This window comes from Suricata suricatta, chromosome 10, assembly GCF_006229205.1.
Source record: "Suricata suricatta isolate VVHF042 chromosome 10, meerkat_22Aug2017_6uvM2_HiC, whole genome shotgun sequence".
In the NCBI taxonomy this organism is placed as follows: domain Eukaryota; kingdom Metazoa; phylum Chordata; class Mammalia; order Carnivora; family Herpestidae; genus Suricata; species Suricata suricatta.
Genome location: NC_043709.1, coordinates 109,170,182 through 109,185,199, shown reverse-complemented (window position 1 = coordinate 109,185,199; position 15,018 = coordinate 109,170,182). Strand labels below are relative to the sequence as shown.

The window sequence follows — 15,018 nt, the reverse complement described above, 5'->3', positions numbered from 1 at the left end:
ACAGATATGTGTATTATAGTTGTATGTACATGTGTTGCATATATGTTTATGAATGTGTATGTATGCAAAGAGATAGCAAATAATTCTATTATAAGCTTAGCCAGATCTTACATTTTCCTTGTAGTCCTGAAAACGGAGAGCAAGTTATTTTACAGTGAGTCAAATTTGGCAAAAGATACTTTGAACTACTTTCCTATATTGATTTGATGATTTTGTAGTCAGGACACACATTGTACTCTGATGCTGGAAAGTCATTTGCTTGTTCTCAGAACACCAATGATAAAATGGAATTATAGATACCCTACTTAGAGTTTCCATTTTGACTTGCTAAATCAATCAAAGTGTATTTTATTCTATTTTATCACCAACATTAGTATTTACATTCTAGTATGGTCCAAAACTTTCATAAATCTACCAAATCTAAAAAGTCAGAGAAATAACCCAAATAAAAGTCCTCCATTGATCTTCAGTTTTTCTGTTACAACAACACATTTTCTTTCTAGTAGTTCCCCCACTCATCAATAGTAAAGTCAGCTCTTTACTTTCCTGAACATTAGAACTATCAACTGCAAACGTGCTGCATACAAACCACCTTTAGAGACATCGAGCAATTACATTCATTCTAATGTTGTGAATAGAAAGTTTGATGCCTAATAGGTTCATCTAGCAGATGAGCTCCAGCACTATTTAATTTCTATCCATGAGTGATATATTTGCAGTTCCGGGATCTTGAAAAAGACCACACCCTTATAACAATTGTGTTTGTACAGCTTTGCCATTGTAAATAACTTGATTATGTTGCATATTTGTACAGCTGAAATCCAAAGGTGAGACCACAGCTGTTCTGATTAAAGTAGTACATTCTTGCAGAGGTTTACCTGGAATGGACGTGTTACAATAGGATGAGGATTAAGATTAGGATGAGAGAAAGCTCACCTTCTCAACTGAAAGAGTCTCCTATTTTATTTTATTTTATTTTATTTTATTGTTTATTTATTTATTTTTGAGAGAGAGAGAGCTTGTGTCCGCAAGTGGTGGGGGAGGGGGCAGAGGGAGAGATAGAATCTTAAACAGGGTCCACCCCCAACACAGAGCTAGATCACTGTGAGATCAGGACCTGAGCTGAAATCAAGAGTTGTGCGCTTAACCTACTGAGCCACGTCCCACGAGTCTCCTACACTAATCCTGTCTATAACTAAGATGCCTATGATAAAATATCAGACTATATTACTAACAATTATATTACCAATAATACTTCAGCTCCTCCAAAATAAGAGAAGATTATTCACTACTTTCTAAATAAGCTTTGTCCTGACTTCAAATCTTGTGGAAAGATATTAATGAACAGAGTTGAAAGGCAGGTGGGCAGTGATGAAACACATCTGGGTTCAAGCTTTCAAAGGGTCTTCCGGGCTGCCTGGGTGGCTCAGTCAGTTAAGTGGCTGACTCCGGCTCAGCTCATGATCTCACAGTTTGTGGGTTTGAGCCCCACGTCGGGCTCTGTGGTGACGGCTAGCTCAGAGCCCAGAGCCTTCTTCAGATTCTGTGTCTCTTTCTCTCTCTGCTCCTCCCCTGTTCATACTCTGCCTCTCTCTGTTCACATAAATAAATAAATGTTAAAAGGTTCTTCAGCATTGGGACGTCTGGGTGCTCAGTCAGTTAAGCCTCTAACTTAGGCTCAGGTCATAACCTCATGGTTTGTGAGTTCAAGCCCCACATCGGGCTCTGTGCTGACAGTCCAGAGCCTGGAGCCTGCTTCAGATTCTGTGTCTCCGTCTCTCAGCCCCTCCCCTGCTCATGCTCTGTCTCTCTGTCTCTCAAAAATAAATAAATGTTAAAAAAAAAAAAAAGGGGGGGACGCCTGGGTGGCTCAGTCTGTTAAGTGTCTGACTTCAGCTCAGATCATGATCTCACAGTCTGTGGGTTCGAGTCCTGCATTGGGCTCTGTGCTGACAGCTCAGAGCCTGGAGCCTGCTCCGAATTCTGTGTCTCCCTCTCTCTCTACCCCTCCCCTGCTCACTCTCTGTCTCTGTCTCTCAAATTAAAAAATAAAGATTAAAAAAAATTTTTTTAAACACAAAAAAACCCAAAATCAAAGGTTCTTCAGCATTAAGACACACACTTAGAAAGAGAGTATTATGGCTATCTGTTAGAAAAGCTGAAGTACCTGAACTTCCGGATAGGTGTTCACTGAAAATGAATTTTAAGCTGTCGGTCTTTCAATACAGCTATTCAGGCGTTTGCTTTTTGTTTTGTTTTTGGTAAAGAAAACAGCAGTGGAAGGAAGAACGTAGACTGACAGTTCTTACTGTTTTACGCCATCAAGTCTTTGCAGAAATACACAAGATAGACTTCCTACGTGCTCTGCAATAGTGGTATGGTGGATTTTGTGATGTGCCACCCAAGGTCTATGATGAAGGCTGATGGTTGCCTCCCTGGGACTCGCCTTCCACAGAAAGGAGCTGCCTCACCTAAGATCATGCCCTTTCCCCGGGGGGAGCCAACATCACATGACCAGCCTTTTATCTCTACTAGACCGACTTTGATGGGCCATCCCTGTTCCAGAGTTTTCCCACAAAAACATTTGAGGCAACACTACATCACACTTCCTCTCCTCTGCTTAATGCTGCTTTGCTCATTTTCTTGTAGGTGGTGTTGCTGAGAACACACTCCAATTAACGTCCTGTAAGTAAATCTCTGCATTAGAGAACTTTTCCCGTCAATCCCAAATTAAGACGTGGCAAAAGTTTTTGGTAACTTAAAAACTAACTACTTCTATGTCATTGTAGATTATTAATTTGGTTTGAGCAAATGGACTGGCTGCAGTAAAATTCTTGCTTGTTTTTCTGTGGATAAGTCTGCTTATTCCTAGACGTATAAACCTGGTTGTATATAGGTTTATTTAAAAAGGAGTCTGAAAAAATTACAAATTGAAGAATATACAGAAATCTGATTAAAAAAAGAATTAACAAGAATGTCAATAAAGCATACGTAAATAAATAGGGAGTTCTTCAGTTTCTACTTTCTCAATTATGTGCATTCTCCTTATAACTATTATAATTATACATAATATGTATTTAGTATTTTATATATGACATATATAGTTATATATTATTCTTAATATTAGGTGAATAAGCATGAAATCTTGGGCATTGAAGACATGACCGGGATGTGCCTGGTCAAACCATAGTATACCCAACCCCAGTGTTTTCCATGTGAGAGGCAGATTTGGGGCAAGATCTTAACTGTCATCCCTGATTTCATCTTCAAAATGTCAGGAAGCTTCTCCAAAATATCCATTCTTTATGCTCTCATGGCACTACTTTTAAAGGACTATCCTTGTGATTTATATTTATTTTAACTCCTCCACTAGACTAGAACTTCCTCAATGAGAAATGGTCCACATTTGTATCCTACACCACACCTTGAGCAAAGCAACCATAATTAAGTTACTCATTGAATTTCAATTTCAATCAGTATAGGATTTATAACATCTTAAGCACTGAGCTAAACATTGTTGGAGAAAATGGGTCTTACTTACTGTGCTCAAAGAATTTATTATATTCTTGGGGTTAAACATACTTAAACAGCAGGACTGGCCAATTAAGTATGGCAGGTTGAATATTCACATTTATCTTTGATCCTCCTGATGCTCCACTAAAATAACAGTAAAGAAATACAAAAGTCCTCAAGCCATGGGTGGAAAGAAAACTTGAAAGATAATCATCAGCAAACAAGATTTCAGCAAAATATTGAAAATGTATAACTGCCTACGTAGGCATGTAACATGGAGAATGCTAAGTCCTAGACTTACAGGGCAGAGAGCCAGAAAGCAAGTCAATGCTTCACACAGAATGCAGAAAGCCTCAGGAATGTAGACACCAAAGGGCAGGAGTGCAGGGTAGAGCTGAAAATCAGGAGATTTAGTTGGAAGATTACATTGGGAGCAGTAAAATGCAATCCCCTCCTTCTAAAGTGCCAGGAGATTGGCCCCTTCCCCAGCATGACAGAAGGAAGAAAACAGTCTCTAAAGAAGTTGAACCAGAGAGAGTGTGGATTCAGGGACACCAGACACAGCTGAAATTATGTGGCTTGCCTCACTAAAAACAGTGACTCAGTGGATTGAGTGCCTGACTTTTGATTTTGTGCAATCAAGTCCTGCATTGGGCTCCATGCTGACAGTGCAGAGCCTGCTTGAGATTCTCTCTCTTCCTCTCTCTCAGCCCCTCCCCCTCCTCTCTCTCTCAAAAACAAAGTTAAAAAATTAAAAAGAAATCCATTCATTTACAGAGTGAAAATCTAGAAAAGCATATATACATTTATATACACACATAGACATTTCAGTTTGGGATCAGCATACCAAAAACATTAGCATATCAAAGAAATGTTATCACACAGAAGTGTGTACACACACACAAAGCAACATAACAGTTCAAAATAAACATGGCTCAGTTCACCTGGGTGGCTTAGTGAAGCATCTGACTCTTGATTTCAGCTCAAGTCATGATCTCATGGGTTTGTGGGATCAAATCCCACATCCGGCTCTGTGCTAACAGTGTGGAGCCTGCTTGGGATTTTCTCTCCCTCTCTCTCTGCCCCTCCTCTGCTTGCACTCACTCTCTTTTGCTGTCAAATAAACAAATAAACATTTTTAAAAATGACACACAAAAGCCAGAGATGGAAAGGAAGAAAAAACAAGAGAAGCATAGGTAGAAAGAAACTAAAAGCTGCCTGGAAGAAAAATGCATGTCAAACGCAGATGATTAGGACTCAGAGGAATCAGACATCTCAACAACCACAGAAGCTGGAAGACAGTGAAAAGAGCTATACAAGCTAGGCAATGTAATTCTAATGCACGATTTAGCTAAGCTGTGAATAATAATTACTTAGAATATAAACACTGTATGCTAATTAGCTAAAAATGGTGATGGAAGTATGTTGGGAAGATAAGGAGAAGAAAATGTGTGTGTTGATTCAGAGGAGGGACAGTATAAAAGAGTTATAATTTCATTTAATAAGAATAATAAATCAGTGGCACCCAGGTGGCTGAGTCAATTAAGTGTCCAACTCTTGATCTCAGCTCAGGTCTTGATCTCGAGGTCATGAGTTCAAGCCTCATGTTGGGCTCCATGTTAGGTGTGAAACCTACCTAAAAAAATAAAAAAGAATAATAAATCAAAAAGTAGCAACAAAGGAATGTTATGTTATTTAGAACATGGAGATAAACACCAGAAAAATTGTAAAAAGAGTTTAAGTGATTGCTCTGAAGAATAGAAATGATTACTGGAATGGGTTGAACAAGAACTTCTGTGTCTTATTATTGTAATTCTACTTTTTTTTCAAGTTTTTTTTTTTTTTGGAGAGGGAGAAAGAAAGAGAGAGTGCACAACAGGAGAGGGCAAAGAGAGGGAGAGAGAAACAGAATCCCAGGCAGGCTCTGCACCATCAGCACAGAGCCCCTACATGGGGTTCAAACTCATGAACTGTAAGATCATGACCTGAGCCGAAATCAAGAGTCCAACGCTTAACCAACTAAGCCACCAGGCACCCCATAATTCTATTCTTAAACAATGGATGTGTGCCATGTTGATAAAAACATTAAAAAATATATGCTCTAAAGAATTAAACTATGGTCTTAAATAGAATGCAGGGATTTTATGTCTGATTTGTGAAAGAATTCTATTCCAGGAAAACATTTGCAGGAGCTGGGACTAGGGGAAAGATGAATGGAGTTTGAGTGGCCATAAGGTAAATTCAAGGTGAGATGGCAGGACCTTGAAATTAGCAAAATATGAAAGGTCAGTGAAAAAGGCAGTTGCCAGGAATCAAGAGAGTAGGATGTTGAACAGTGGGAAAATCCTACATAAATAAGAGGAAGTCAGATGATAGAAGGCTTTGGACTCAAAGCAGAAGAATTGGAACTTGCTCCAGTAAGAAAAAAGGGAGTTGTAAGTTCTCAAGAAATGCAATGATGTAATAAAGCAAGTTTTTAGGAAATTTAATGTGAAAATTACTATATGTAAAGTAGTGGATATGGAATGGAATTGTTTGTCCTCTTTCATTATTGTATCCCCAGAACTTGTCTCAGTGCCTGGCTGGTAGTAGGAGCTCAACCCATCCTTGCTGAATAATCAAATGGAAAAGAGGCTGGGTGCTGTCACAGTAATCCAGGCATGCGGTTGTTAAGGCCTGGGACTAGGAAGGGGTCATAGAAATGGAAAGGAACAGGTGCCTCTTGTACACATTTCAAAAAAGGAAATACTATAATTTCCTATTCTAAATGCCCATTTAAAAAGTTGTTTCACATTAAATATAAACAAATTTTCTCATAGTAATAATGTCATAATTAATGTTACATTCTTAGGTCCTCTTTAACTATAATCAATCTAAAATATAGTCCAATCTAAGAACATATGTTATGCATAAGTAACATTTTACAGAGTCATTTCTAGGAGATAAATTATAAGTTCCAAGTTGTGGGTTATCATGCTAGTTGTGTATTTCCATGTAACAGATTTTCAAAATTGATTATCTTTAAACAGTAGCCATTTTATGACATCTCATGATTTTGTGGATGAGGAATTTGGGCAGGCCTCAGCTGGGTGATTCTTCTGCTCCACGGTGTCACTTGAGATTACTCACTGATACTTATCTGCTGGGTGTGCTGGTCAGGACAGTTCAAAGTGGCCTCCCCTGCAAGTCTGGTGTCTGGGTAAGGACGGCTGGAAGGCTGGGATAAACTGGGACTATGGTTAGAGTGCCTACTACTACTACTAATAATAATAATAAGGCCTCTCTAGCAGGGTATTCCCAGGGTAGTTGGTCTTTTTATGTGGCAGTTCAGACCTCTCTGCGAGAGTGTCCAAAGAGATCTAAGTGGAAGTTACAAGACTTCTCACTTAGTCTCAGATAGCATGCAGTGCATCACAAATCTGCCATATTATATGGTTACAAGTAAGTTACAGGGCCAGGAGAGAAGCCTGAATCCAGGACACTTGCTTTATTGGAGGATCATCTTTGGTGGTGAACTTCCACAATAGAGATTTAATGTTCTAAATCTGTATAGGTACTTAATTCTTATTCTTCTAAAACTACTCCAAAAAAATGCAAGAGGAAGGAAAACTTCTGAATCATTCTCTTAGGCCAGTATCACCCTGATACCAAAACCAGATAAGACACCACAAAAAAAGAACTACAGGCCAATATCTCTCTCTCATGAATATAGATGGAAAAATTGTCAACAAAATATTAGCAAACCCACCCAACAATACATTGAAAAAATCATACACTAAGATCAAGTAGGATTTATTCCCAGGATGCAAGCGTGGTTCAATATTCATAAAACTATCAACATGATACATCATGTCAATAAGAAAAAGAATAAGAACCATATGATTATTTCAGTAGAAGCAGAAAAATCATTTGATAAATTACAACATCCATCATAATAAAACCCTGTGCAAAGTAGGTCTAAAGGGAACATACTTCAACATAATAAAGGTCTTATATAATCCTATAGCAAACATCATACTCAATGGGATGTAAAAAGCTGAGAACTTTTCCCCTAAGGTCATGAACAAGACAAGGATGTCTACTCTCACCACTTTTATTCAACATAGTACTGGAAGTCCTAGCCACGGCAAGCAAACAAAAAGAGACAAAAGGCATCCAAATTGATAAGGAAAAAGTAAAACTCACAATTTGTAGATGACATGATACTATACGTAGAAAACCTGAAAGACTCCACCAAAAAACGACTAGAACTGATAAATGAATTCAGTAAAGTCATCAGATACAAAAACAATGTACAGAAATCTGTTGCATTGCTATACACTAATATATTATGAAGCAGCAGAAAGTGAAATTAAAAAGTTTCTGAACAGTGAAGGAAACAATCAACAAAACTAAAAGGCAACCTACTGAACGGAAGATGGTACTCACAAATGACATATTTGATAAAGGGTTAATATCCAAAACATTTAAATAAGTTATACAACTCAACACCCAAAAAGCAAACAATCCAAGTGAAAAATGGGCAGAAGACAAGAATAGACGTTTCTTCAAAGAAGACATACAGATATCCAACAAGACACACAAAAAGATGCTCAACATCACTCATCATCAGGGAAATGTAAATCAAGACCACAATGAGATATCACTTTACACATGTCAGCATGACTAAAATTTAAAAAAAATGCAAGAAATAACAAGTATTAGTAAAGATGTGGAGAAAAAGGAACCCTTGCGCACTATTGGTGGGAACGGAAACTGGTACAGCCACTCAGGAAAACAGTATGGAGGTTCTTCAAAAAGTTAAAAATAGAAGTACCCTGTGATCCAGTAGTCATACTACTGGGTATTTTATTTACCCAAAAAGTACAAAAACACTAATTTGAAGGGATACATGCACCCCTGTTTACTGCAGCATTATTTATACTAGCCAAACTATGGAAGCAGCCTAAGTGCCCATAGATAGATGAATGGATAAAGAAGATGTGGGATATATAGATATGATACATATCATATATCATGGAATATTATTCAGCCATAAAAAAGAATGAAATCTTGCCATTTACAACAACATGGATAGAGCTAAAGACTCTAATGCTAAGCGAAATAAGTTGTCAGAGAAAGACAGATACCATATGATCTCACTCATATGTGGAATTTAAGCAACAAAACAAAAAAGCAAAGGGATAAAAGAGAGAGAGAGAGAGAGAGAGAGAGAGAGAGAGACTGAGACAAACCAAGAAATAGACTCTTAACTATAGAGAAATGATGGTTACCAAGAGGGAAGTGGGGGATAGTGGGGATTAACATGGTTAAAAAAAAAAAGAAGAAAAGAAAAGAAAAAAAGGGATGTCTCTGTGTTCACTTTGTCAACATTGGGGTTTCTCTTTTTTTTTAACTTCAGCATTAACAAATAAAATTATTAAATCTCAGTCAACTGATCAATCCATCTGTATAGGTACAAGTACCACTCACATTTTCTTCAGAAAAAGTTGTATTAATGAGTCTCAAACTGTACCCTCAAGGGAACCTGTTTCATTGCTAATTTTGAATAACACCAGTCTTTTCTATATTTGGAAGAAAAACCAGGATTAACCAATTTTTTAAAAAAAAATCAATCTTTTGTTTCACTATGAAAATTATTCTTATAGCCTATTTCTTGAAAGCACTATTCCTCACTCAGGTGACAAGACAGTTTTTAGAAATATTTTACTTTTCACCTAGCATTTATCTCCTTCCTGGTCCTAGGCAGAGCCAGGCTCTTTATGCTCCCTTGCCCAGAAAAAGTGTGTAAGTCAGAGCTGAAAGCAGAAGGCTCTTGCAGACACTTCCCTTTCTGGATTTTGTTTTCATAAAGTCTGTGCTTCCAGAATCTGCTGCGCAGGAGGAAGAGAGAGGCAATAGTTGCAACCAAAGTACCTTGAACAGCAAATGCTTCCAGAGCTTAATTCCTTGGCCCTTTCATCAACCTCTTTCCTGTCCCATATCCAGCAGTCACCTGAGTCACCTTTTTGGAACCCCTACTCCATGGAGACTGCTCTAGAGCAATCATTCCCCCAATCTGAGGTGAAGAAGACACACAGGAATGGTGGAGTGGACGTTGAGGAACTTCAGACACAGACTATCAGATTTCTCTTTTGCATGTATAGGGGATGAAGTAAATAGTGGAACTTTTTTATAGCCTATGAGTATGGAAGAATGCTGATACTGGGAATCAAACTGAAAAGTTGAGTAGTTGAACTGAGCGATTAATTTTGTCTCTAGACTGTCAAATGTAATGTTAAGGTAAATCATCCTAAAGAAGGTGACCTAGGGGCGCCTGGGTGGCTCAGTCGGTTAAGCCTCAGACTTTGGCTCAGGTCGGATCTCACGTTCGTGGGTTCGAGCCCCGCGTCAGGCTCTGTGCTGACAGCTAGCTCAGAGCCTGGAGCCTGCTTCCAGTTCTGTGTCTCCTTCTCTCTCTGCCCCTCCCCCTCTCATGCTCTGTCTCTCTCTCTGTATCAAAAATAAATAAAACATTTTAAAAAATTTAAAAAAAAAGAAGTTGACCTATAAGCAGCTAGAGGGATGGGAATGTCACAACAGGTGAAAAGGTCAGGGTTGTAGATAAGAGTCTAGCAATTGTTGAAGACATGGCTGAGAGAAAAGAGCAGAGTGCTGAGGACAGGGTCGTCATGAAATCCCGTTGAAAAGGTGGAAAACTGGTGGCCCACCTGCCACAACAATCTCCTTCTTTGAATGATTGCTGCTCTCCACCGAAAACATGGTTCTCTACAATTATAGACTATCAGAATCACTGTTTGAAATTATACCAGAATAAAACATTCTACTCTTGCTTCGAGGATCTAAGACATAGAGAAACTGCCTTGATTGACTTTCAAGACAGGTGCAGAGATTTGGGTCAGGGGTTTCTGAAGACAACTTTCCACATCTATCTTAACTTTTTAATCCCCAAGGAAACAGGACCTTGGGTCCACTTGTAGTCTAGACCTGATGTCACAGCTCTGCTTTGTTTGAAGCCTACTAAAACACATCTTTATTAAAATTTTACCTAAACGCCATACTTCCCCCTGAGCTCTGTAATTCCATCTTTTCCTTTGTTTCGTGAGATGTCCCAGAGTTTCTCAGGTATGAACTCTCCCTCATCGCAGTGGATCAACAAACCTGTGTCTGTTGAAGTTTGGATTCGTTTATGGAGCCATTTGGATGATAGGGCGAAGACAGAGCACTGGAGGTTTGTATCATCCAATCATTCATTTTAGGAACTAAAAGTGAGAACCAGAGGAAGGAAGGGTTCCTGATTGACTTTGCAATTCTCCTTTCACAGCACCTCAGAGACACTTCCAGTTGAGAGTCATGGTATCCACCTTTCTAAAATGCCACTTAGCTGACGTATAATCCACAAATTTATCCAGGTCTTTTAAGACCATCTTTACGCCCAGGCCAGTCATTCCTCTAGTGTTGAGATGGACGAGTTCCATATATTACCGGAGAAGCGGGACCTCCGATTGACTGAGGGCCTTCTTCCTGCTCACCTTACTCTTACACAATCTTCGGCAATCTTCTTCATTCCTTAAAAGAAATTTTTTTTCTTACTTGTCCCAACCCACTCTCTCAGTAAAGAGTAAACACTTAAACCAGAGAACCAAACCCCATCCTTCATTCAAATCTTCCTTTCTCCGGGAAAGCGCTCTACAAAGGTGGGCTAGGAACCAGTTTTACTTCCAGACCAAACCGAAGACAAACACTTCCTTATTAGGAATACAGTATTTTATTTACACAAACGACAACACAAGGCAGTTTTAACAAATCCCTGGACCCCTGAAGAAAAGAAAGCTAAACGCATCTGCTTTGGCTCTGGGAAACGCTGCGCCCGGAAAGCCGCCGGGTCAGGCGGCGGCGGCAACCAAAGATCTGTATGAGAGCTTCCAGTAAAACTTGAATCGGCGACCCCCAGGCGGAGTAGCTGCAGGGCGGCGGCGCGGCCTGGCGCGGACGCGGATTGGTCATCTCGGCGGGGACCCGCCGCGCGTGCGCCGTGCTCCACGCGCACCGCCCATCCCACCGCCCAGTCGCCGGTCTTTGGCCTCTTAAGTGGTCGGGCGGCTGCCGGCAAGCCGGCGAGCGAACTGCCCGGCGGGCGGACGGCGGGCCCGGCCTGCTGTCTCCGAGGAAGAGAGACGGGACCATTTTCCCGGTATCTAGAATCTCGTCGAACCCGTGCAGCCTGCCCAGGCCGACGTGGGAGAAACGGAGGAGCCGCAGACTCTCCACCCGTGCCGCCGCCGCCATGGCTGCCATGATGGATCGGAAGTGAGCCTCAGGGCGACTGCTACCGGCGCCGGCACTTCGAGTCTGGGTTCCCGGGCCACCGCTGCCGCGGGAAGAGCGGGCGACGCGGCAGACTGCTGACGCTCTCGGACTTCACGACCCCTGTCTTCAGCTCGGGCCTGCTTACTTCCAGACTGAGAGGCGGGGAGTGGCTCCCGGCCTCCGGCCCCGGCAGCGAGGAAGATGGCGGACCCGGCCGAGTGCAACATCAAAGTGATGTGTCGCTTCAGACCTCTCAATGAGTCTGAGGTGAACCGCGGCGATAAGTACATCGCCAAGTTTCAGGGAGAAGACACGGTCATGATCGCGGTGAGTGACCCCCGCTCCTACCCCCAGTCTAGCTCCTTCGGGCCTGGCTGGGCCCCGAGTTTGGGGAAGTGGCGGGGTGCAGAACGGAGAGCTAGCAGTGATGACCCCAACCCCACCCCCTAATAGGGTTTGCAGGTTCAAATAACCCTGCGCGGCCCCGTGGCTGTTCCTGGATCGCCCCCACCCCGAACTGAAGTGCCCAGCGATGGGAGGCGCCTGGTCTCTGTCTGGGACACTCCCCCACCTGGGGCACTAGAGGAACTGTCCGGGGAGTAAGTTCAGTGCGTATTTGCCTCTGTGTGTGTGCGTGTGTGCGTGTGTGTGTGCGTGTGTGCGCGCGCGCGCGTGTGCGTGCGCTGATGCTGTTGGTGTTTTGGACTACCCCCAAGTTTACCGTTTGTAACATGTGCGAGATTAAAGTTCAGCTAAGAACGCGGAGCTTTAAGACTAGGCCTTCTGTACCTTAATTAGTAAAGATACTTAGTTTTATAGAAGATAAAGATACAACTATTTGTTGAACCGTATTGTCTGCCTCTCGAGAGGAGGAAAAATTATCAAACAACTACAAATATACCTGTACCCCCAGTGTTCACCCACCGCCCCCTTTGAGTGATGAATGAACGTTCATGTTAACTATTATAAATGATGAATTGAGGACTGTAAAAAGCGTGAGTTTTGAAATCGTAGTGATCAATTTTGTCCAATTTCTAGCAGCTCTAGCCAACTCAGATTGGGTCAAGTAAGTGCCCAGAAAAATCTATAATCTCTTGCTGGGTTTTATGGGTTAAGAGTATAGCAAAGAGTGTTAACTTCTTGTGTGTACTGTAATTACAAAAGCAGGCTTTAAAAAAAAACAATTAAAATTTGACCAGCTTTAGAGCTCCACTTCTGCCTTGAAGAAAAGTTGATTTTGATAATCTCAAGGACGGAGAAATAGTGTTCTTTGTATTATAAAATGTAAAACGTAGTAGAGTTAGCTGATCATTGTCAGGGAAAACAATGTCAGGTTGATTTTTTTTTATTTTGAGGTCTGATCTCTGGTATTGCAAGGACCTCTGGAAATAGAATTCCCAGTTCAAGAAGATTAAAATGGGTAGTAGGATATTACATACCTAATTGTGGCTAAAAATTAAATTTATCTTTCTTGGTAATGTGATTGTGGCAGAACTTTTCTCTACTACATTGCTACCATGGCACAAAATCTTAATCTTTTCTCTAATGGCCTTCCATATTTAGCATATTGTTTGCATAGTCTAATTTGGAAATAGGACAAAGGGTCACAGGAGATGGGACATTGGTGATTAAGAGCATTGACAAAGAAGACAGGACTGAACTTCTTCAAGAGTTTTTATGTGAAAGCTTGCAAAGTTAAGCTCTAGGTAATGAATGTCATGTCATAGCGCTTTGTTGCTTAGTAGACTTTTGACAAACAAGTCATTAGATTACTAACAACTGCCAGCGACTACTGTGTGAAGACTGTTGGACTGGCTTTTTGTTAACAAGCTCATGAGAAAAACTAAATGACATCATGGTAAGGCTGAGAAGTTAAGCACAGTAGTAGTCATCCTTTTCCTTTATGATGGTATCTTAACATGGAATCAGAGGAGGCTTGCAGGGCCTGGGTAGTTGGCAAACTGGCTACTAGTTGCTCAGAGATTTTGTGATTACTCAGCTGCAACAATGGTTGACACATTGAAGTGATTTCCTTTTTGACTTTAGTTAAGAATGTCTCATTTCTATAGATATTTGTGTGTGTTTTAACAAATCTATAAGTATTATCAAGATTCATTTGCTGGAATGATAGATCACAAGATGTATTACATGAGAAGGCAACTTTCTGCCCCAGTACGACGTAAAATATGAGAACTGAGTTAAAACGAGTAATTACCACTGGAAGCACACATGTATTCTAGGTTGTTCCCTTTGAATAAAGTTCTTGTAAATTACTTAACAATGTAAATAAACAATGATAACAAATAATGAATAGGTGATTGAATTGTGAATCCATAATAAACAGATGGCCTTTAAATACACTGAAAAACATTTTACTAGTAAACATACAGCGAGTCACATAATTTTAAGAAATGTTAGACAACAGGTTTAGTTTATTATTTTCAAGAACTAATCTTCATTTACTAGGTTATTGGTTACTCTGAGGCCTCAATTTTTTTAATGAATTTATATTTTAAAAGGTTGTTTGGGAATTTATAAGGAATAGCTGGGAGAGTGAAATCTCTAGAAGTCATGTGTTGATTTATTTTGTTCATTTTTCTGGATCTTGATTCAAAAATAAACAGTTTTAAGAAGGAATTGCTGCAATGCATCGTTTAAAACGGAATTATTTTAAACATGATTTAAAAAGTATGTATATGGGGCGCCTGGGTGGCTCAGTCGGTTAAGCCTCCGACTTCAGCTCAGGTCAGATCTCACGTTCGTGGGTTCGAGCCCCGCGTCAGGCTCTGTGCTGACAGCTAGCTCAGAGCCTGGAGCCTGCTTCCAGTTCTGTGTCTCTTTCTCTCTCTGACCCTCCCCCTCTATGCTCTGTCTCTCTCTGTATCAAAAATAAATAAAACATTAAAAAAAAAACTTTCTAAAAAGTATGTATAGTCTTCTGGTTAAATCAAGATTTAAAGAATAAGTATTTTAGTTTATAATGTTACTGAATTATAGGAATAATCTGTGCTCCTTTATAATTTTTAAGGATTCTCATTTTCATTGAAGTTCAATGTCCAATATATTGTTGAAACTTTTTTCCTGTTACTTCAGTGATTTTAATATAATATCCTATGGCAGGCAAATCTTGTAATCCTAAAGTGTCTCTGTGTTTTGCAACTTTCATACAGATATTTTTGGTAATTAAGTGCTTGT

The 15,018-nt window shown here is 40.2% G+C and overlaps 1 protein-coding gene across 1 annotated transcript in view; it reads left to right on the top strand.

Annotated features, from left to right (window-relative positions):
• Positions 1-11,569: 11,569 nt before the first annotated feature.
• KIF5B (kinesin family member 5B) overlaps positions 11,570-15,018 on the top strand; it is a 49,966-nt gene continuing 46,517 nt past the window's right edge. Inside the window, exon 1 of the mRNA XM_029953656.1 lies at positions 11,570-12,150. Within this exon, the coding sequence (XP_029809516.1) occupies positions 12,025-12,150 (126 nt within the window). The 5' untranslated portion in view covers positions 11,570-12,024. The remainder of the gene's footprint in view (positions 12,151-15,018) is intronic.